Source organism: Sciurus carolinensis, chromosome 2 (assembly GCF_902686445.1).
Source record: "Sciurus carolinensis chromosome 2, mSciCar1.2, whole genome shotgun sequence".
NCBI lineage: Eukaryota > Metazoa > Chordata > Mammalia > Rodentia > Sciuridae > Sciurus > Sciurus carolinensis.
In genome coordinates this window covers 88,939,414-88,956,326 of record NC_062214.1, presented here as the reverse complement: position 1 = coordinate 88,956,326, position 16,913 = coordinate 88,939,414, and the positions used below count along the sequence as shown (strand labels likewise).

The 16,913-nt window shown below is 49.3% G+C and overlaps 1 protein-coding gene across 10 annotated transcripts in view; it reads right to left on the bottom strand.

Annotated features, from left to right (window-relative positions):
* Window positions 1-16,913, bottom strand: part of Megf11 (multiple EGF like domains 11) — a 325,247-nt gene that overhangs the window by 167,916 nt on the left and 140,418 nt on the right. For 8 of the 10 annotated variants that reach the window (XM_047538427.1, XM_047538434.1, XM_047538432.1 and 5 more), the window contains exon 5: window positions 6,292-6,384. The exons of the other annotated variants lie outside the window; for them this stretch is intronic. In XM_047538427.1, the coding sequence (XP_047394383.1) occupies window positions 6,292-6,384 (93 nt within the window). The remainder of the gene's footprint in view (window positions 1-6,291; window positions 6,385-16,913) is intronic. 10 annotated transcript variants of the gene reach the window in all.

Sequence of the window (16,913 nt, the reverse complement as noted above, 5' to 3'; positions counted from 1 at the left end):
AAATATGATCTCTACATATAAGGGAGTATTATTCAGCCTTAAAAAGGAAGGAAATTTTGACACTTGCTATAACATGGATGAACCTTGAAAACACTGTGCTAAGTGAAATGTGCCAATCACAAAAGGACAAATACTGTGTGATTCCACTTACATAAAGCACAGAGTGGTCAGATTCACAGAGACAGAAAGTAGAATGGTGGCTGCCAGGGCTGCAGGAGGGAGGAATGGGGAGTTAGTGTTTAGTGGGTGCAGAATTTGAGTTGGGGAAGATGAAAAGTTCCACAGAGGGATGGTGGTTATGATTGCACAACAATGTGTATGTCCTAATGTCACAAAACTGTATGCTTAAAACTGGTTAAAATGGGAAAATTTACATTACAAATATTTTATTGCAATTAAAAAAAAAAGAGAGTCTCCAGCAAACACATACCTTAGACTGAGCAGCACCGACCTGACTGGTCCCAGGATGGCCTAGGAGAGCGGGCATATTTCTGAGCTGATTAATGTTTTGCTTTAATTTGTAAAGATGGCTCAGAGCCAAGTCAGCCAGGGGTCCCCACACCATTCAAGATAAGAACAGACTGGACTTGGCGGGAGCCACTGTTGGTGGGCCAGTGTGGTTCCTGGCTGCAGTCCTGCTTGGCCCTGTGTCTGGGGAACGGGGAGAGGTCCCCGACAGGAGGACACTGCTGAGCTTTCTCCTGCACTTTCTCCTATGCACGTGAGTGAGGCACCTTGCGGGGAACCTAAGAAGGTGGCAGACAGTGAGGAAATGGAGAGGTGGTATTCTCTTTGTGTCTACCCCAGCCCTTCTGGGAGCCCCGAGACCAAAACCAAAATCCCATTCTATAGTCTAGAACCCAAACTGCAAAGCACCATGGGAGCAGAGAAGCAGGACCCAGGAAATACAATAATTAAATAATACAATGAAAGCTTAAATTTCCAAGTTAATTCTTGGGTATCATTTATAAAAGTTAACAGGGCATATTTAATTTAGGAATTGGCTCACGTCCTTCTCTTTACAGCTCAAACCTCATAAATGAAATATACTGGATCATTGCCCAGTACGGAAATAAAAGTTATGAATAATGTTTCTATCTCAATCATTGTCAGTGCTTTAATATTCCTAATTACTTTAAAAAGCTAGATATTCAATATAGAAAAACTTCTTTTCTTTTTATCTCCACTCGTGAGATTAGTGCAATTTAATAAGAGTCACTCTGTCGTCTTTATTCAGTATAAACTGACATTTCATCCTTTTACTCTTCATTATTATATGGGATCGAGGTTTATGACCAAGCACGCAGACACTCCATTTCCCTGTATTGGTCCACCTAACAGCCTGGAACTATCCACAAAGCTGACGTGTCTGTTTTCTTCCTTTATGGAGCAGAAAGAAATTAGTCGAGGCCTCGAAGAAATTAGGTTATGGGGTCATAAGTCTGTAAAAGAATGAAAACCCACCCCCACCTTGGTACTAGAGTTGCCCCCTTCAAGACTGTCAAAGTCACAAATGCTTTGGCAGCCAAAAGGGCAGGGGGGGGAGGGTGGGGGGGGCAGGGCAGGGAATAGGATGATGAGCCTTTTTTGCAGGGGGTGGTACTGGAGATTGAACTCAGGGCACTCGACTACTGAGACACATCCTCAGCCCTATTTCATATTTTATTTAGAGACAGTGTCATTGAGTTGCTTAGCACCTCACCATTGCTGAGGCTGGCTTTGAACTCGAGATCCTCCTGCCTCAGCCTCCCAAGGTGTTGGGATTACAGGCGCGTGCCACCATGTGTCTTTATAACCCTCCCTGTCACGTCCAGGAAGTTGTTATTTATGCACAAGAAGAATCGCTGCAGCCTTTCACACAGGGTCGTTTTCATAATCCAAAAATCTCTAAAAAGTCAAAAAAATATTTTTAAAGTTTTGCATGAGAATTCACCTAGAGGTAAATCTATAGGGAACTGATTTGTGGTTATGTCACTTCATGTCACTAGATCTGACCAGTCATGTGTCACTTCAGAAATATTACTATCTTACCCAGGGTGCTACCCAGATCCTACGGGTATAACTCAAATGACATGGCCGCTGTGCACTTTCTAAACTATGGGGAGTTCTTAATTCTGAGACCAACGGGCCCAAGGGTCCTTGGATAAAGGATGCTGGGCGTGTAATAGTGGAGAACCATAAATGACCTAAATGTTCATCAACAAGAGACTGGTTAAATATATTTGGTAATCCATAGGATGAAATTTTAGAAGACCATTAACCATTTAAAAGTTGGGCTGGGGTTGTGGCTCAGTGGTAGAGTGCTCACCTGGCACCTATGAGGCACTGCGTTCAATTCTCAGCACTACATAAAAATAAATAAATAAAATAAAGGTACTGTGTCCATCTACAACTAAATTATTTTTTTTTAAATTTAAAAGTTGACTAAGGAAATAAGCATATTACTTAGTTGAACTTAAATTTACAGACTAGCACATACATGTGATCCAGACCTGGTTCTATGTGCAAATGTGTGGAGGGCAGGGGAAGCACCTAGACTCCAGCAGTGGTTACCTCTGGGTGTGTGGGTTTCACCATTTCCATGAAGTTTGACATTTCTTTCTTTTTTTTTAAACTGGAGATTGAACCCAGGGGTGCCTAACCACTGACCCACATCCCCAGTCTTTTCATTTTTTCTTTGGAAACAGGGTCTCACTAAGTTGCTTAGCCTTGCTAAGTTGCTGAGGCTGGCCTTGAACTTGTGATCCTCCTGCCTCAGCCTCCTAATGATGTTTCTTTTAACACGAACAGGTATAGCTTAAGAATCGGAGAGAAAAAACAAGCTAAGCTCCTCTGCAAAGGTGTCACATGTACAGACCCCATTCAGAGGTTTCCAGGGACATTGCCCTGTAGAGACCCTAAGGCACTGCAGAGCATGGGCATCCAACCATATAATAACAAGCAAGCAAGCTCAAATTGCTTAGAGAAAACCTGATAACAATTTGTGTTTTGTGACTGATTTCCCTCTCTCCATAACCTTATTTCAGGGCCATATTTTTTAGGTAGATCCCTCCTTCCCATGCAAGCAATCGTATTTTCACATCAAATATCTATTTCAACCTTAGAGGTTGAGCATCCAGAAGGAAGGAGAGTATAATAATTAAGAGTTCAGATTCAGGATTCAGGTTTTGCTTGAATGATAGTAGCAGTTTCACCATTTTCTAGTTATGTCTTTTGAAAGTTCTTTATTGGGGAGCAGGGGTGCTGGGGATTGAATCCAGGGGTGCTTTACCACTGAGCTACATTCCCAATCCTTTCTAAATTTTATTTTGAGAGGATTTTACTAAATTACCCAGGCCGGCCTTGAACTTCAGATTCTCCTGCCTCAATCTCCTGAGTAGCTGGGATTACAGGTGCACACCTCTGTGTCTAGTTCTTTTGGAAGTTCTTTTAACCTCTCTATACTTTAACTTTTTACCTTGTAAAATTGGTCTAATAATAACTCTTACATCATAGGTGTGCTGTGAAGATTAAATGAGTAGATAAGCAAAGGCCTAATACATAGTCAAATTCAATACGTGGTAGCAATCTCCATTACTATTTTCCACTGCCTAGACCAAGCCTGCAGGTGTGTGGTCGGGTGTAGAAATGATATTTGAAAAGAATAAAGGCCACAGGCATTGGGAAGAAACCGGACAGGAAGGCAGGTCAGGTGATGTCACAAGAGAATCAAAGCAGGTTGAAGAAGAAAAGTTGGGGGAGAAAAAGGAGGGCTGTCTTCTAACACCCAAAAGGCTGACCCTGGAAGGGACTCTGGCTTCTTCTGTGCCTCCTCTGCAGAGATTACCAACAGCTCTGAGATGACGGTGTACACTTAGTCTGCAGCCTTGTCCTGTGAATTCCTGCGGAGAAACTGGAATGGCAAGCAAGGTCCCGGTGATCCTTCACCCTGCCTGGCCTTTGGCACGAGTAAGAACAAACCAGGACGATCCAGAGGTAGAATCTGCACTGCACAGAAGGGAATCTACCCCTAGATAGACTCCCAGTCAGAATGTGCCTCACAGGAGGGGTGAGGTTCCTTCCACTGGAGGGGTTCAAGCAGAGGTTGGCAAGCTCTTGGGGGGCATTTAAACCTTCAGTGCTCTGGACGATCCTGCAAGTGGGAATCTATGGGTTCCCCTGATCCAGTGCTGCTGGAATTCATCTTTTAGGACTTCCTGTGGGTCCAGTAGTACATTTCTTTGAGTGGACCCAGGAGTGGCAGCCCTTTGGCCCACGCAAGTGAATCTAATGGAGAGAAAATGACTTGTGGGTTTCTCAGCTTTGAGTCTAATGACTGCGCTGGGGGTTTGATTAGACAGCCCAGGGTTGTACTGCAGAGTAACAAGGCTGCTTCCCTGTGTATCTGGGGGAAAGACCTATCTGAGTCCTGTTCATCATGTGCCACCAGCATCCCGTCTCTTCTGCTAGGCTGCAAACCCGAGAAGACACAGAGCGTGTCTGAATGGCCCTCCAGGGCCGTCCCACTGTCCCGCACAGTCCTGAGCAGATGTGAGCACTCAACAGATCTGCACTGATTAGTGATTCATATGCCCTCAGGGCCCATGAGACTCAGGCTGCCCTTGGCAATGAGCCAGCAGCAGACCATCCAGGGAGGCTCTCCTCATCCAACTTAGACATTTCTTCATCAAAGATTCATTATAAGCCAAGTTATATAAACAAAACAGACAAGGGGGAAGCCCTCAGACATGTGGCCCAACGCGTTTCCCGTAGTTCTTGTCCACAGAAAAACTGGCTGAACACGCCCTTAACTCACATGTGCCTTGGGCTTCCTTTTCCTTGTCTGGCCCTCCTCTCAGTGATAGCCCCCCTCAAAGCACTGAACCGGGTGAAAGCAGGAGACCACCATGGCCACTGGGGAGTCTTAATACATTAGAGAGGGTCTCCTGGATACCCCAAGTAGATCCTGGATCCCTGGGCCAAGAGAATCATCAAGACTCAAAACCACATACCTAATGGCCTTGCTCTGGCAGGGATGTTCTCAGACACTGGGAGAACTGGGAGGCCTTTGGAAAAAAGAACCATAAGTAGATGCTTCCATCCCAGTAGAGGCAGTGAGAGAGGGCAGCCCCAGGAGGCCAGCGTGGACCCAACATTGCTTTGTGCAGGTTTTCATGACCGTTGTCATCAGTATGGGACAGGGAATATGGAAGTGGCTCCTGAAGATGGGTAAATCATGGGATTTAAATCCCTAGTGGATCGACTTGGCTGTGTTGTCTACTCAATTTACCATAAAAAGACACTCTTCCCCAGAACAAAGCAGGAAGGAATTTGGGCTTCAGCACTAGTCAAGGCCTTCTGGAAAATCATATGACTGTGACATTACGGCTGGAGTTGTGACTTGGTGGTAGAGCACTTGCCTGGCACGTGTGAGGTCCTAGGTTCAATCCTCAGCACCACATACAAATAAATAAATAAATAGATAGATAGATAGAGCCATTGACAACTAAAAAATATTTTTAAAAACGACTACGACATTAACCAACCACTGACGGATTGCAGGGTGTACCAATGGAAAGGGGTCACTGGGGAAATGGGTAGAGAGGGGAAGGATTTGTCTTCAACTGGGTTCTTGGAAGAGAATTCCCAGGTAGCTGCCAGGTGCACCTGTTCTCTTGGTGACCAGACCCACAGAGGAGATGACATCCCATGCTACTGTGGGTCACTGCATCAGCCCCAACAGCATCCTTCTCACTCCATGTTCACCAAGGAGCTTCCTGGAGAATGTGTGCACAGAGATGCAGGAACACAATGACCTGCTCCCAAGAGTGTCCCCTTTTCCTACTGTTGGGAACACAGAGATATCTCAGTGTCATATCCCAATTTCATGAATCGGTCCCCCGTGCCTCTGTGGACATCCAAAAAAACTAAGGCTTTGAACCAGCAAATCCAAGGACCAGGCCTAGACCACAGTAACTTCCAGAGTCTGCACCCTTGGGCAGCACCCCAAGTTCACTTCAATCCGCAGAGACCATCTAAAGGTGTCCAAAGTCAGAGTTGTATAGATGTTCACGCAATTCCCTGTGCCTACAACACACATGCCCTCATAGACCCCCATAAACCACCACCACCACCACCCCTACAGCCTGCCGCCCCCACAAGCACCATCACACATGAACTGCATACCCCTATGCCCACGCCAGCTCAGGCAGCCCATCCCCAAGTCACCCCCTCCTATAAGCATGCGCATGCCCCAGCCCCTCCCAAGTCAGAACCAGTGGGCCAGCTGACCCTCAAAGACACCAAACTCACCGCTGGAACAGTCAGGCCCTCCCCAGCCAGGCTCACAGTGGCAGGTGTCTGGGGAAACGCAGCGGCCGTGCACGCACTCCTCTGTACACAGGGCTGAGGGGCATGGAGAGAGGGAGAAAGAACCAGAACAAACAGTGAAAACCAACGCTCTGGGAGAGGAGTAAAACCCACCATGGCACAGTTCCTGGTGCCAGGAACACTCAGGACACATTGCTGACCTGGGGAAAGATGAAGCCATTCATGGCATGAGTTGCCAGCTCTGAAATGGAGCTGACAAGAGTGTGTTTTGTCCAGTTTCACTTCCTAAAATGAAACCCAAGCCCAAGAAATGGTAGCCTCAGTGGCTTTTCAAAAAGAGCCCCTCCACAGGCTTAAACCTCTGGAGTACTCTGCAAACCACAGTCCCTAAGTCCCACTCCTGTGCTCCATCCCAGCTGCTCAGTCAATCACCTGTCCCTTTTCCTTCTCTTGCCTCAACTTCTTTCTGCAAGGTGCCCAAATGTACCAGGCTTCCAGAAAAGAACGGGCACCTTCCCCCACCTTTCTGCCCCCCTCCCCAATTGTCCCTATTTTGGGGCTCTCAAATGTCAGCAAATCTGCAAAGTACACAAATGTTGAGGAAAAAGCAACAGCTAATTATAAGAAAGTAATTAAGAGAGACATCCATGATGATGATAATTGTAATTAGAAAGCGCCTGGCAATTTCTTATCATGCAGTCAAATGCTCCCGAGCCGGCAGGCTCCAGCAGCAAGCAAAGGTTCCGTCCACCGCCCAGCGCCAGGAAGGCTTATTGACAGCAGGGTGAGGGAGGGAGATTATTTCTTTCTTCTTTTGACAAAATCCACATTTTCTCAAGGTCATCCTTTGCTCCTGAGAGATCTGCCCCACCATCTAATCCATCAGTGAAGGATTAGAGAAAACCCCCATTGCCACCCCCACCGATTTTGAAGGCTCAGGAAATCAGTTGTTACCATCGACCCTGCCAATTTCCCAGGTGGGATCTAGATGAAGGGCTTTTTTTCTGAAAGCAAGTAGAGACCTTCTCTTCACCCATTTTGGCCTGAGAGGGAAAGTGGGTGGGCCCCTGAGTGTGTTTTCACCAAGAGGCTGCCACTGACCTTCCAGTTCCACTGGCCTTGTCCAATGCCTACAGTGAGGACCCTCTTGGGTTAGACAACAGGCCCTTTTTGGGGTTGGTGTGGGGTCCTCTGGCCCCTACCAAACACAAAATCTGGCCTTGAACCTGTTGCCTTTGTTGTGCTCAGAACTCAAGAGCCATTTCAGATGCCCAGGGCCCGGTGGTCTAGAGTCAGTCTGTCTGCAGCAAGCTTGGAAGGTGACGTGTCTGGAGAGGCCTGGCACAGAGTCCTTCTCTGTACAAGGGGATTTCAGAGAGGGTGCTGGATTGTTCTGAAGATATCCACGCACCAGAACCCACTTGCCTAGAGCCCTGGGGACAGCTAACCCAGCTTTCACTGGAGAATCAGGTGAAACCCTAACCCCAGGAACCAGCTCCTCTTAGAGCCACAGCGAGCTGCTCGCCTGGCCACTAGTGAGACCCCAACAAGTCACTCCTGCTGCCCTGGTTCCCCCCTGTTCCCACTGGACTTTGCAAACAATTTCAAATGGGTCAGTATCTCCAGCACACACTGGATACCAGGTGTCCAGCCCCTGGTTTCCCATCAGTGCCAGTCCCTTGACCCAGCCAGCTCCCAACCTTGGGAGCTGCTTCCTGTCCCCCACCCCACCCAACAGACGGAGGCCCTGCACACGCCACAGCTGGGCCTATTTGCATTACAGCTTGTCAGAATAGCTCAGTGACACCTCCAACTGCAGAGAGCAACACCTTGGTCCCCGGGGTCTCTGCCAAGGCGGTGAGAGCAGGCAGTGAATCATGAACCTGTCAAGTGTCAGGGCTGGAAGAGACCTCAGAGAAAATCACATATAGCCCTTGACCTTATACATAGAGAACTTGAGGCCTGAGTATCCCTGACCTCATGGGCAGTGTGCAGCCTCTCAGGCAGGAAGGAAGCAGTTCAAGGGTGAGCTCTTGGAGACAAAGGCCTCTGAAGGAGGAGGGAGGTGAGATAGTCAAGGCCAGAGCATCCTCATTTCACCCAGCCAGATGTCTCTCTCACACCGGCCCATGGGGCTCAGGAGCTAGAGGAGTCAATCCAGAGTGGTGAGTGTAGGGTGCTGCATCCTGTGGGGAGAGGGGTCAGATCAGCTGGAGGGAGGGGAAGGGAAGTCAGAAGGAAGGCCACCCAGTGCCCGGATGCCTTCCCCTCTCTCTGACCCTAGAGAACGGGACCACTGGCCTAGCTCCTGCACCCTCTCCCTCGCTGGCAGGGAATGGCATTTGGATGCTCGGCACAAACTTCACATTATACCACCTTTGCCATGGTCCCCTCCAAAGCTCCAGGGACCTGAGAGACAGTCCGTCTCTGGCACCTCCTGCCAGACTGCAGATATAGATCCGCAACTCAGCCCTGTGTCCGGCACACTTGGCCCTGATGACCCTGCCCGTGGATAGTCATCCCACAAACCCTGGCCTGCACCCAGGGATGTGGTTGGTGTCCCCTGCCCACTTCTGCTCCTTATCATCCTGGTATTATTTCTGTGCTATGTGCTTGTTAAACCCGCAACCCATCATATTTCATAGGTGTTGTTTGGAGAGTGTTGAAGCCTGAAATATCGATTAGTGAATACCTGAGGCTTTGATTGCTGTGTCTGACATTTGATCCACTGTGTATTTGAACACCTGATGGGGAGGGGCTGGGGTGCTGTGGGGAGAGTCGCCTGGGGGGCAAAGAAGGCAAGGTTCCCATGACCCTCCCTGGGGCTGGGGTAGCCCGCTTCTAACCAGGACTCCAGGGAAACCAATGGTGGGCAGCTCCTCCAAAGGCCTGGGGTTTACACAGAGCTGTCCTAGAGTGACGTTCTTTCTGAGCCCAGATCTCACTCTGGCTGACAACTGGGTGGGGTTGAGTTAGGGTTCTGCCCCCGGGCTCCTGCTCTGACTTTACACAGAGCTTTTGTCAAGTCCTTCTTCCCACCACCGTGTGTCTGTTTGCTCTTGGGGCAGGGAGTGATGCTAACTAGCTGTGTGACTGCAGGTGGCACACCCTCAATCCCAGTCCCATTGAGAAATGTGAAGTGCTGCTCTCTGTCCCCCAGCCCCATCTCCCCTCCTGCCCCGTCCTGATCTAATATCCTGATGTGCTAGAAGCATTTTTAGTGAGAAGCAGGACACGGGTGGTTAAGAGCACAGACTGCATCCAGGATGCAGGGGCTGGACCCAGTGGTGCCAGAAGGATCTCTAGTGAGTTACAAGCTGTGGCGAGTGGAAAGAGGAAAAGGCCACAAGAGAAGTCCTTCATCTGCTGGGCGCTGAGTGCACATGGCCCTGTGTAACCCTGGAGGTCCGTGTGGCTGGCTCTCTACACCCAGCTGGGAAATGGCCACAGAAGGGCAAACCACACAGTTAGCAAGAGAATGTGCTAGGTCCATGCTCCTCAACCCTTTTTTCCTTACTGCCCCCTCCTCCCCAGCAGGGTTTTTAGACAATTTTTTCTTAATTGTTCCCTCCCATGAAATTCAAATGCCACTGGTACCCTGTGCATCTTGCCTTCCATAAAATCAGACTGAGAACAAATTTGTACCCCTTGAGATGACACATGCTCCATCTCTTCCACTTGCCTCTCCAGAACCACCCTCCACCTTCTCCACCTTCCTCTGTGCTGGGAAGTGACCTGCATGGATGGCGTGGAGGGGCTTCCTTGGCTTCTGGTTTCTGGATGGACTTGGTCAATGGGAAATACCAGCAGTGGGAGGGAGGTTGGCAGAAAGCATGGGTGCCTTGCCCATGGGGAGGCAGCGGGTGGGACAGTCCTTCTCCATCAGGGCTAAATGTCCCAGCAGGGTTTCCTGGGCTTAGGGATGGTCATCTCTCCTCAGTTGCTAACAGGGTTAGTAATAACCACCTTGTCATGAAGCTCTCCTCGGTGATCCTCCTCAGTGCACCCTGGTTTTTGCCAGAACCCTCACTGATCTGGTGTGAACTCTCACACGGGATACTGAAAGGCCTGCTCTTACCCACAGGATCCCGCGCCACCTGGACCACAGGTGGAGAGAAGTAAGTTCCAGCACCAGCTCCGTCACTAACCTGCTGTGAGAACTGGCTGAGGTCCCTCCCTCCAATGGGCCTCAGTTTCTCTGTCTGAAATGACGTGATTCAAATGTTCCCTCCAGCTCTGGGGTTCAGGGCTTCACTGCAGCAACTGCTGGCTTTCTGGCTGGTTCAGACCGCATTTGAGACGAATCCCCTACACCCATGGAGGCTGGCGTGGGAACAAGTGTGCTCTGTGGTGCAGACCACAGGCGGGGACGCCAGTCCCAGGGTAGGTCAACCTGCAGTTAGATCCAGGATGTGAAGTACGGCACAAGCACAGACATGTGAGCCAGACGTGGGATCTCCTCGGCAAACTGCTGAGACAACACAGGTCCTTCCCTGACCCAAAGCGGCCCAGTCTGTTGACCCTCACACGTGGAGGGTCTGAATCAATTCTCAATTCTATTAGCATTCCACCTGAGATGACCCGAGAGTCCCTGAGGTGTTTGTGGTAATATATTTTGCTTGGCGGTTTGCAAATGGCCTCACTAGTTAATGGAACTATAAAAATTACTCACATGGAAAGGTCAAGATAAATAAAGACAACTTCCATGCTCCCTGGCCAACTAGCCTGATACCTAGTGGGGGCAAAAGTCTTAGGGGTCAGGGACAGGGTGGCAATCTCCCAGAATTCTATGGCATATGGCTTATGGAGCATCCCCTGGACCCAGTGCCCCAAGGAACATTGATCAACCCACCATTAGCATTCTTGGCAAGAGCCTCAGATCGGGTTGTCATTGGATTCAGCTTAGAAATAAAATGACCTACATCCAAGTGGGCCCAAGTGCCAATTCTGAGGTGACATGCTTAGCATGAGTGATTCTGCCATACCCAAGGTCACACAACCCATGGCCCACAGTGTATGTGTGTAGGGGGACTCGAGGTATCTCCAAGGAGAGTTTTAAAACAATTCAGCAGATATGTATCACTTCATCCTTTGTAATGACCAACCCTGAGTCCCCTCCACAGTCTGGAAGAGTCTAAAAAGCTGGCCTTTCTTTTCGGCATGTCCAGAACTGGCTTTAAATTGCTGTGGCCACATCTGGCTTCAAGACATGAACAGTTTTAGAAAAGCAGCACTTCACCTGCGGAGCTGATACACCAGAAGGACACTAAGCATCCAAGGCTCTCCTGGGCTGCAGGTGCCATCCCCACCCCTGAGCATCCCCACCTGCTGAGCGGGCCCAGGGCCACTCATCTTCACTTCTGAGGTGCCCTTGCTGGTCAACACCCTCTGGCAGCAGCATAGCCCTACTTAAAAGCCAGGGTCCTGGCTCTGCCACTGATTTGCCATGTGTCCTTAGGCAACTTCCACATCTATAAGATAGCCATTGACTTACAGCATCATTACAAATAGCAAGTAAGCCATGCAAAGTACCCGGATTCAGAGGCTAGTTGTAATTGTTGCCTCCCCCCACATACACACTTTATGTGTGTGTGTGTGTGTGTGTGTGTGTGTGTGTGTGTGTGTGTGTGTTATTACTATAGTTTTCTTCCCAAAACTGGGCAGGGGACCTGGTCTCAGAGAATTCTTAGGCTCATTTCATTTCCAGCTCAGAGGATGATAGGATGGCCCAAATTGGGCCTGGAAAGAACCCCCATTTCCTAAGGCAGGGAGGGGTAGACTCGAGGTACAGGGATGGGGTGGGGAAGGAGGAGACACAGGCCAGGGGCAGCCTGCTGTGGATGATAATCTACCCAGGGCACTATGCACACCCCCCCCCTTTCCTTTTCTGGGTCTCATAGAGGAGAAGCATAGAACCAAAGTAGGCCGCTATTCTGGCTGCCAGACCCCTTCTCCTGTGCCCATTGGTTGTGCTTCTGGGGGAATGTGAGCTTGGGCCAGGGTTGGGGGACCTGCACCCAGAGTCCTCCTTGCACCCTCTGCTCATGCATGCAAATACCCATGCACCCATGCAAGTGTTTAGCAAGCTCCCCCTGGGTGCTCGGCCCTGCAGAGAGAGATCCAGAATATAGAAAGACAGGCCTTCCCCTGCCCTCCAGCCTCCTGAGCAGTACATCCTCCCCCCACCTGCTCTTGATCCCTTCCCCAAAGAGCAGAGTCTGGGGGCCACGGGGGCAGTCACACTCTCAGATACTCTGCAGCAAGCTGTGCGCAGAGGGACAAGGACTGCACTCAGAGTTCCCATGCCAGGACAGCGAGGAAATCAGAGAACAGACTTGGAGCCAGATGGGCTGGGTTCATGTTTGTGTTCTGCCACTTCCTTGGATGTGACCTCAGGCAAGTTATTTAACTTCTCATAGACAGTTTTTTTCACCTGTGAAATAGGGAGAATGGCCCTGTACTGCCTAAGTTTGCTGCAAAATTACATCACCAATGCTCGCAGCCTGCTTAGAACAGTGCCCAGCACTGGGAACCTAGCTGGTCTTTTTTCCAAGTTCCTCTAATCCATTTCCCTGCCCTTGAGCACTCACTCACTCACTCCGAAAGCATTTATTAAGCACTTACGTGCCAGACAGTGTGCTAGGTGCAAATGAGCCACAGTTCCTACTTTCATGGTTCACCTGAGTGAGCCAGCAAGCAAGGCACTAAAGAGTCATTGATGCTAATGACAGCCAGTTCAGGGTGCAGAATGGGTCCCAGCAGGGAGCGGACAATTCTTCCATGTCGGGGGATGGGGAGGGGATAGGGAGGACTTTACAGAGAAGGCAACATTCAATTGGATGTTCATAATGTATTTCCTGGGCACCTACCACATGTGTGACAGGCACAGAACCAGCCTCCTCAACCCTATGATGAACCAACAGACCAGGGAAATCTTTCCTTCTTTGTTTTTTTTTTTTTTTTTTGGTACTGGGGATTGAACTCAGGGGGGGGTGCTCTTCCACTGAGCCACATCCCCAGACCTTTTGTATTTTATTTAGAGTCAGGGTCTTGCTAGGTTGCTTAGGGCCTCGCTAAATTGCTAAGGCTGGCTTTGAACTTGCAATCCTCCTGCCTCGCCTCCCGAGCCTATGGGATACAGGTGTGTACCATGCTGCCTCAGTTATAGACCAGGGAAATCTTGCTTCTTAGGGTTCTCTGCGGGAAGTCTGCAAATCTTTTACTTCCTTTCATCTGCCCTCTCACTTCTCTGGTTTGCACACCGGCTGTCCTCAATGCCACTGAAGCATCTTCCATCATGAAGGATCCCCTCCCTGCCACACACTGGGACTTCATACAGTCAGGAACTCCAACCACACCTCCTCTCCCACCACTCACCTGTGTCTATCTTTCACATTAACTTGAATACCACTTCCTCCAGGAAGCTCTCCCTGACTGCACTGCCTATCACTGGCCCCAGGTTGTGTTAGGTACCCTCCTTGCTCCCTACCCAATGGCACAGAAGTCCTACCAGTCCATCTCCCATAAACACTACCAAGGCAAGGTCTGGGTCTCTCCATTCCATTTATGCCCCAACATGGTGTCAGGTGCACAATAGGTGCTCCATGAACATATGTTGAATGAGCGTCTGAAACTGCAGAGGGCCCTCCCCTTTCCTTACCCAGAGCCCAAACTGCCTCCCAAGTGGTTCATACCAGGATGAGAGACCAAGGCTACACTAAGGCCCAAATCCCCCCATGGTGGGACAGCAAAATGCTCTTCAGAAAAAGTCCAGTGAATCCAGCTAATAGACAAGGAATGTTCCAGTAAAGCCCAACAGGAAGGACTGCAGCCTGAGGTTTGGGCCGCTCCATCCCAGTCTGGAGCCCTGGGAGCCATCTAACATCAAATGCCAGTGTCACATGATAAACTCCCCTGGGGACTTTCTTTGTACCTCTACCAATCACCCTAAGATACTAGCCTGACTTGCCTCAGTGTGCTTTAACTGTTAATAATTGTTTACCAATTAAAGTTTTCAACCTGCCAGAACATTCCTATCAAGTTCCTGCATAAAGCAATTCTTCCTGCCACTGGGCCTGATTAAAAGCCCAGCAATGCTGGCAATTCCCTTAATAGATGCACAGGCCCCAGGTCTGCTCCAGGCCTGCTCCCGGCACCCCCAGCCTTCTTTCCTTTGTAGAGGGTTTTCCCAGCTGAGCTGTTCAAACCACCAATACTGTATTCCTGCAAGGAGCAACAGCTTTCAACTTGTTAATGATGTTGGAACATACGGCCTGAGTCAGCAACCCCTAGCACACGACCCAAGAAAATCTTTTTCTGGGTCTTTTTTTCCCCATTTGACAGATGCCAGACTTTTTCCAGAAAGACACATTCCAACTGATTGATTTTTTTTTCTTTGGGAAATTGATCCTTACCACCTACGAGGAAAGCAAAACATGAGGCTTGTCAAGCATTTTTTTAGTGCTCTGATTTAAAAACTCATCCCCTGCTTCCGCCCAGCGAACTGCCTTCCCCAAAGGAGTGGCCTCTTCTCGTGGTAACTGTGAGACCCCCAAAGGAGGTGGCAGCGGGAAGACGGAGAGGTGAACGGGGTCCACTGCCTGCCCTCCAGTAGGGAGGCCCCGAGCGGACAGAAGTGGCTCAGTACGTGGCCTTCAGGCTTGACAGGCCTGGGTCAGGGTCCCAGTGCTTCCCACTCTTGGGAAGCCTGGTGTGCCCCATCTGTCAACTTGGACTAGTGGCATCATCTGAATCAAAGTCATGAGTGCTAAATGGGATGAAGCTTACAAGGTATTTGGCAAAGGGGCTTCCAGCAAGGGCCCCAGAAGTCCCAGCTAATAGAAATCATTGAATTTGGAGAAGGTAGTGCATATTTGACCCTCAAACATGCTGAACTCAGAAACTTTAGCTGACACTCATAGTATCTAGGGGTAAAAGGTGCCAAGTAATAATACTGTCCCCACTGCTGCCACCCATCCAGTATTTGCAGCCCCTCTTCATGTCCCATGCCAACTCCCTACTGAGCTCTGGCCTCACTGAATTGCATTCATGTCCTCAAGTAAGAATGATTCTCTCCAATCCCTGGGCCTTTGCATGTGCTGGTCTTCCCTACTGCCTCCTCCTCACCTGGTTGACTCATCTCTCAGGTCTCATTTCAAATACTACCTATTTTAGGAAGCTATCCCCAGCCACCCTCAATAGGTTAGATTTCCTGATACGTGCTCTCTAGCACCTGTCCCACTCCATTCTGGAATAAGTCACATGTCACTGGTTCTTCAACTGTCTTAAACATTGGACCAGGAGCCTCTGAAAGGAGGATACTATTTCTTTCTTACCTTCATGCCCTCAAGCCCAGCATGATACTGACACAAAGAAGTTTAATAAACATTTGTTGAATGTATAAGCAAATGAATCAACATGGTCCCTTGCAGTTAGAAACAGTTCTGATTACTAGAAAGCTCTTCGCTTCATTGAGCTGAATCTCTGCCTTCTTGGAACTTGCACAGTGGTGGTGCTGAGTCTGCCCTTTCCGGCTCCCAGTCCACATTTCCTTTTGATTCCACATGACAAGCTTTTTGGAGACTTTTCCCTATTCAGTTCAGAAGCAGGTCATAGACAGAGTGACATGAACCCCCGGCTTATGGTAGGGTGTGGCTGGGACAGAAGGTGCCCGCCGATGGAGAAGGGTCCTTCCTTCAAAGTTAGTCTTTGTCCTGGGTATGCTGCAAGGCTGCTGCCACTGTCTGGCATGATCAAGGCCACCCAAGGCATATGAGATCTGTCATAGCTGCAGCCCCAGCAGCAAGCAGCCCATGGCCCCACTGGTTTTAAATATGACTTTTATGAGAAACTAAATCAGGAACTACTTAGCACGACTGATTTAGAGCTTTAATAAAAATAATGCAAATTGCACGGGAGAGTCCTCCGTGAAGGTCACTATCTTTCTTCCTCCCACCCCACCCGTCTTCCCTCCCAGCACCTTTGCCAGCCTGGGGAGTCCTAAATTCCCTTACCATTTCTGGAAGTCTGTGATTTTATGATTTAGTCCTCATCAAAATCACTCTTTTCTTGATGTGGGCTGCGTTTGTTTCTCACTGAGCTGTGTTTAGGAATTTCCTCCCTTCCCAGGAAAGTAGAAGCTTGTACTTCTAATCTTTGAAGTGACATTTTACCACCCCTGGCCTGCAAGTGGAGAGGCCTCTGCCCGTGCCCAGCTGTGGTCAATGAGCCAGGTAGATGCTCATGCTCACCTGAACAATGAGAAGCTGGCAGGACAAATCCCCAGAGTCCTTGCAGTCTGCCATCCTACGAGTGGGGATACTCAGGGCTGCCCTGACTGGAGCTTCCGGAAATTGATTTCCACCCCAGCCCTTCCTCCCTCCAAACTCTCCCCAGAGTCAAGTCCACAGTTGTCTCCTTACGTTTCAGATAACGTTACAACATTTAATACTTTAACATTATTTTAAAATTAACTTTTAAAAATCACTGTCACCTGTCACACAGCTTCTAATTGGTCCAGCCAGGATCATACCCAGGGCTGAGAGGGCTCAGAACTAGAGTGGCCCCCCTGTGCCCCTCAGCAGACCTAAGCCTGCAGGGCAGCC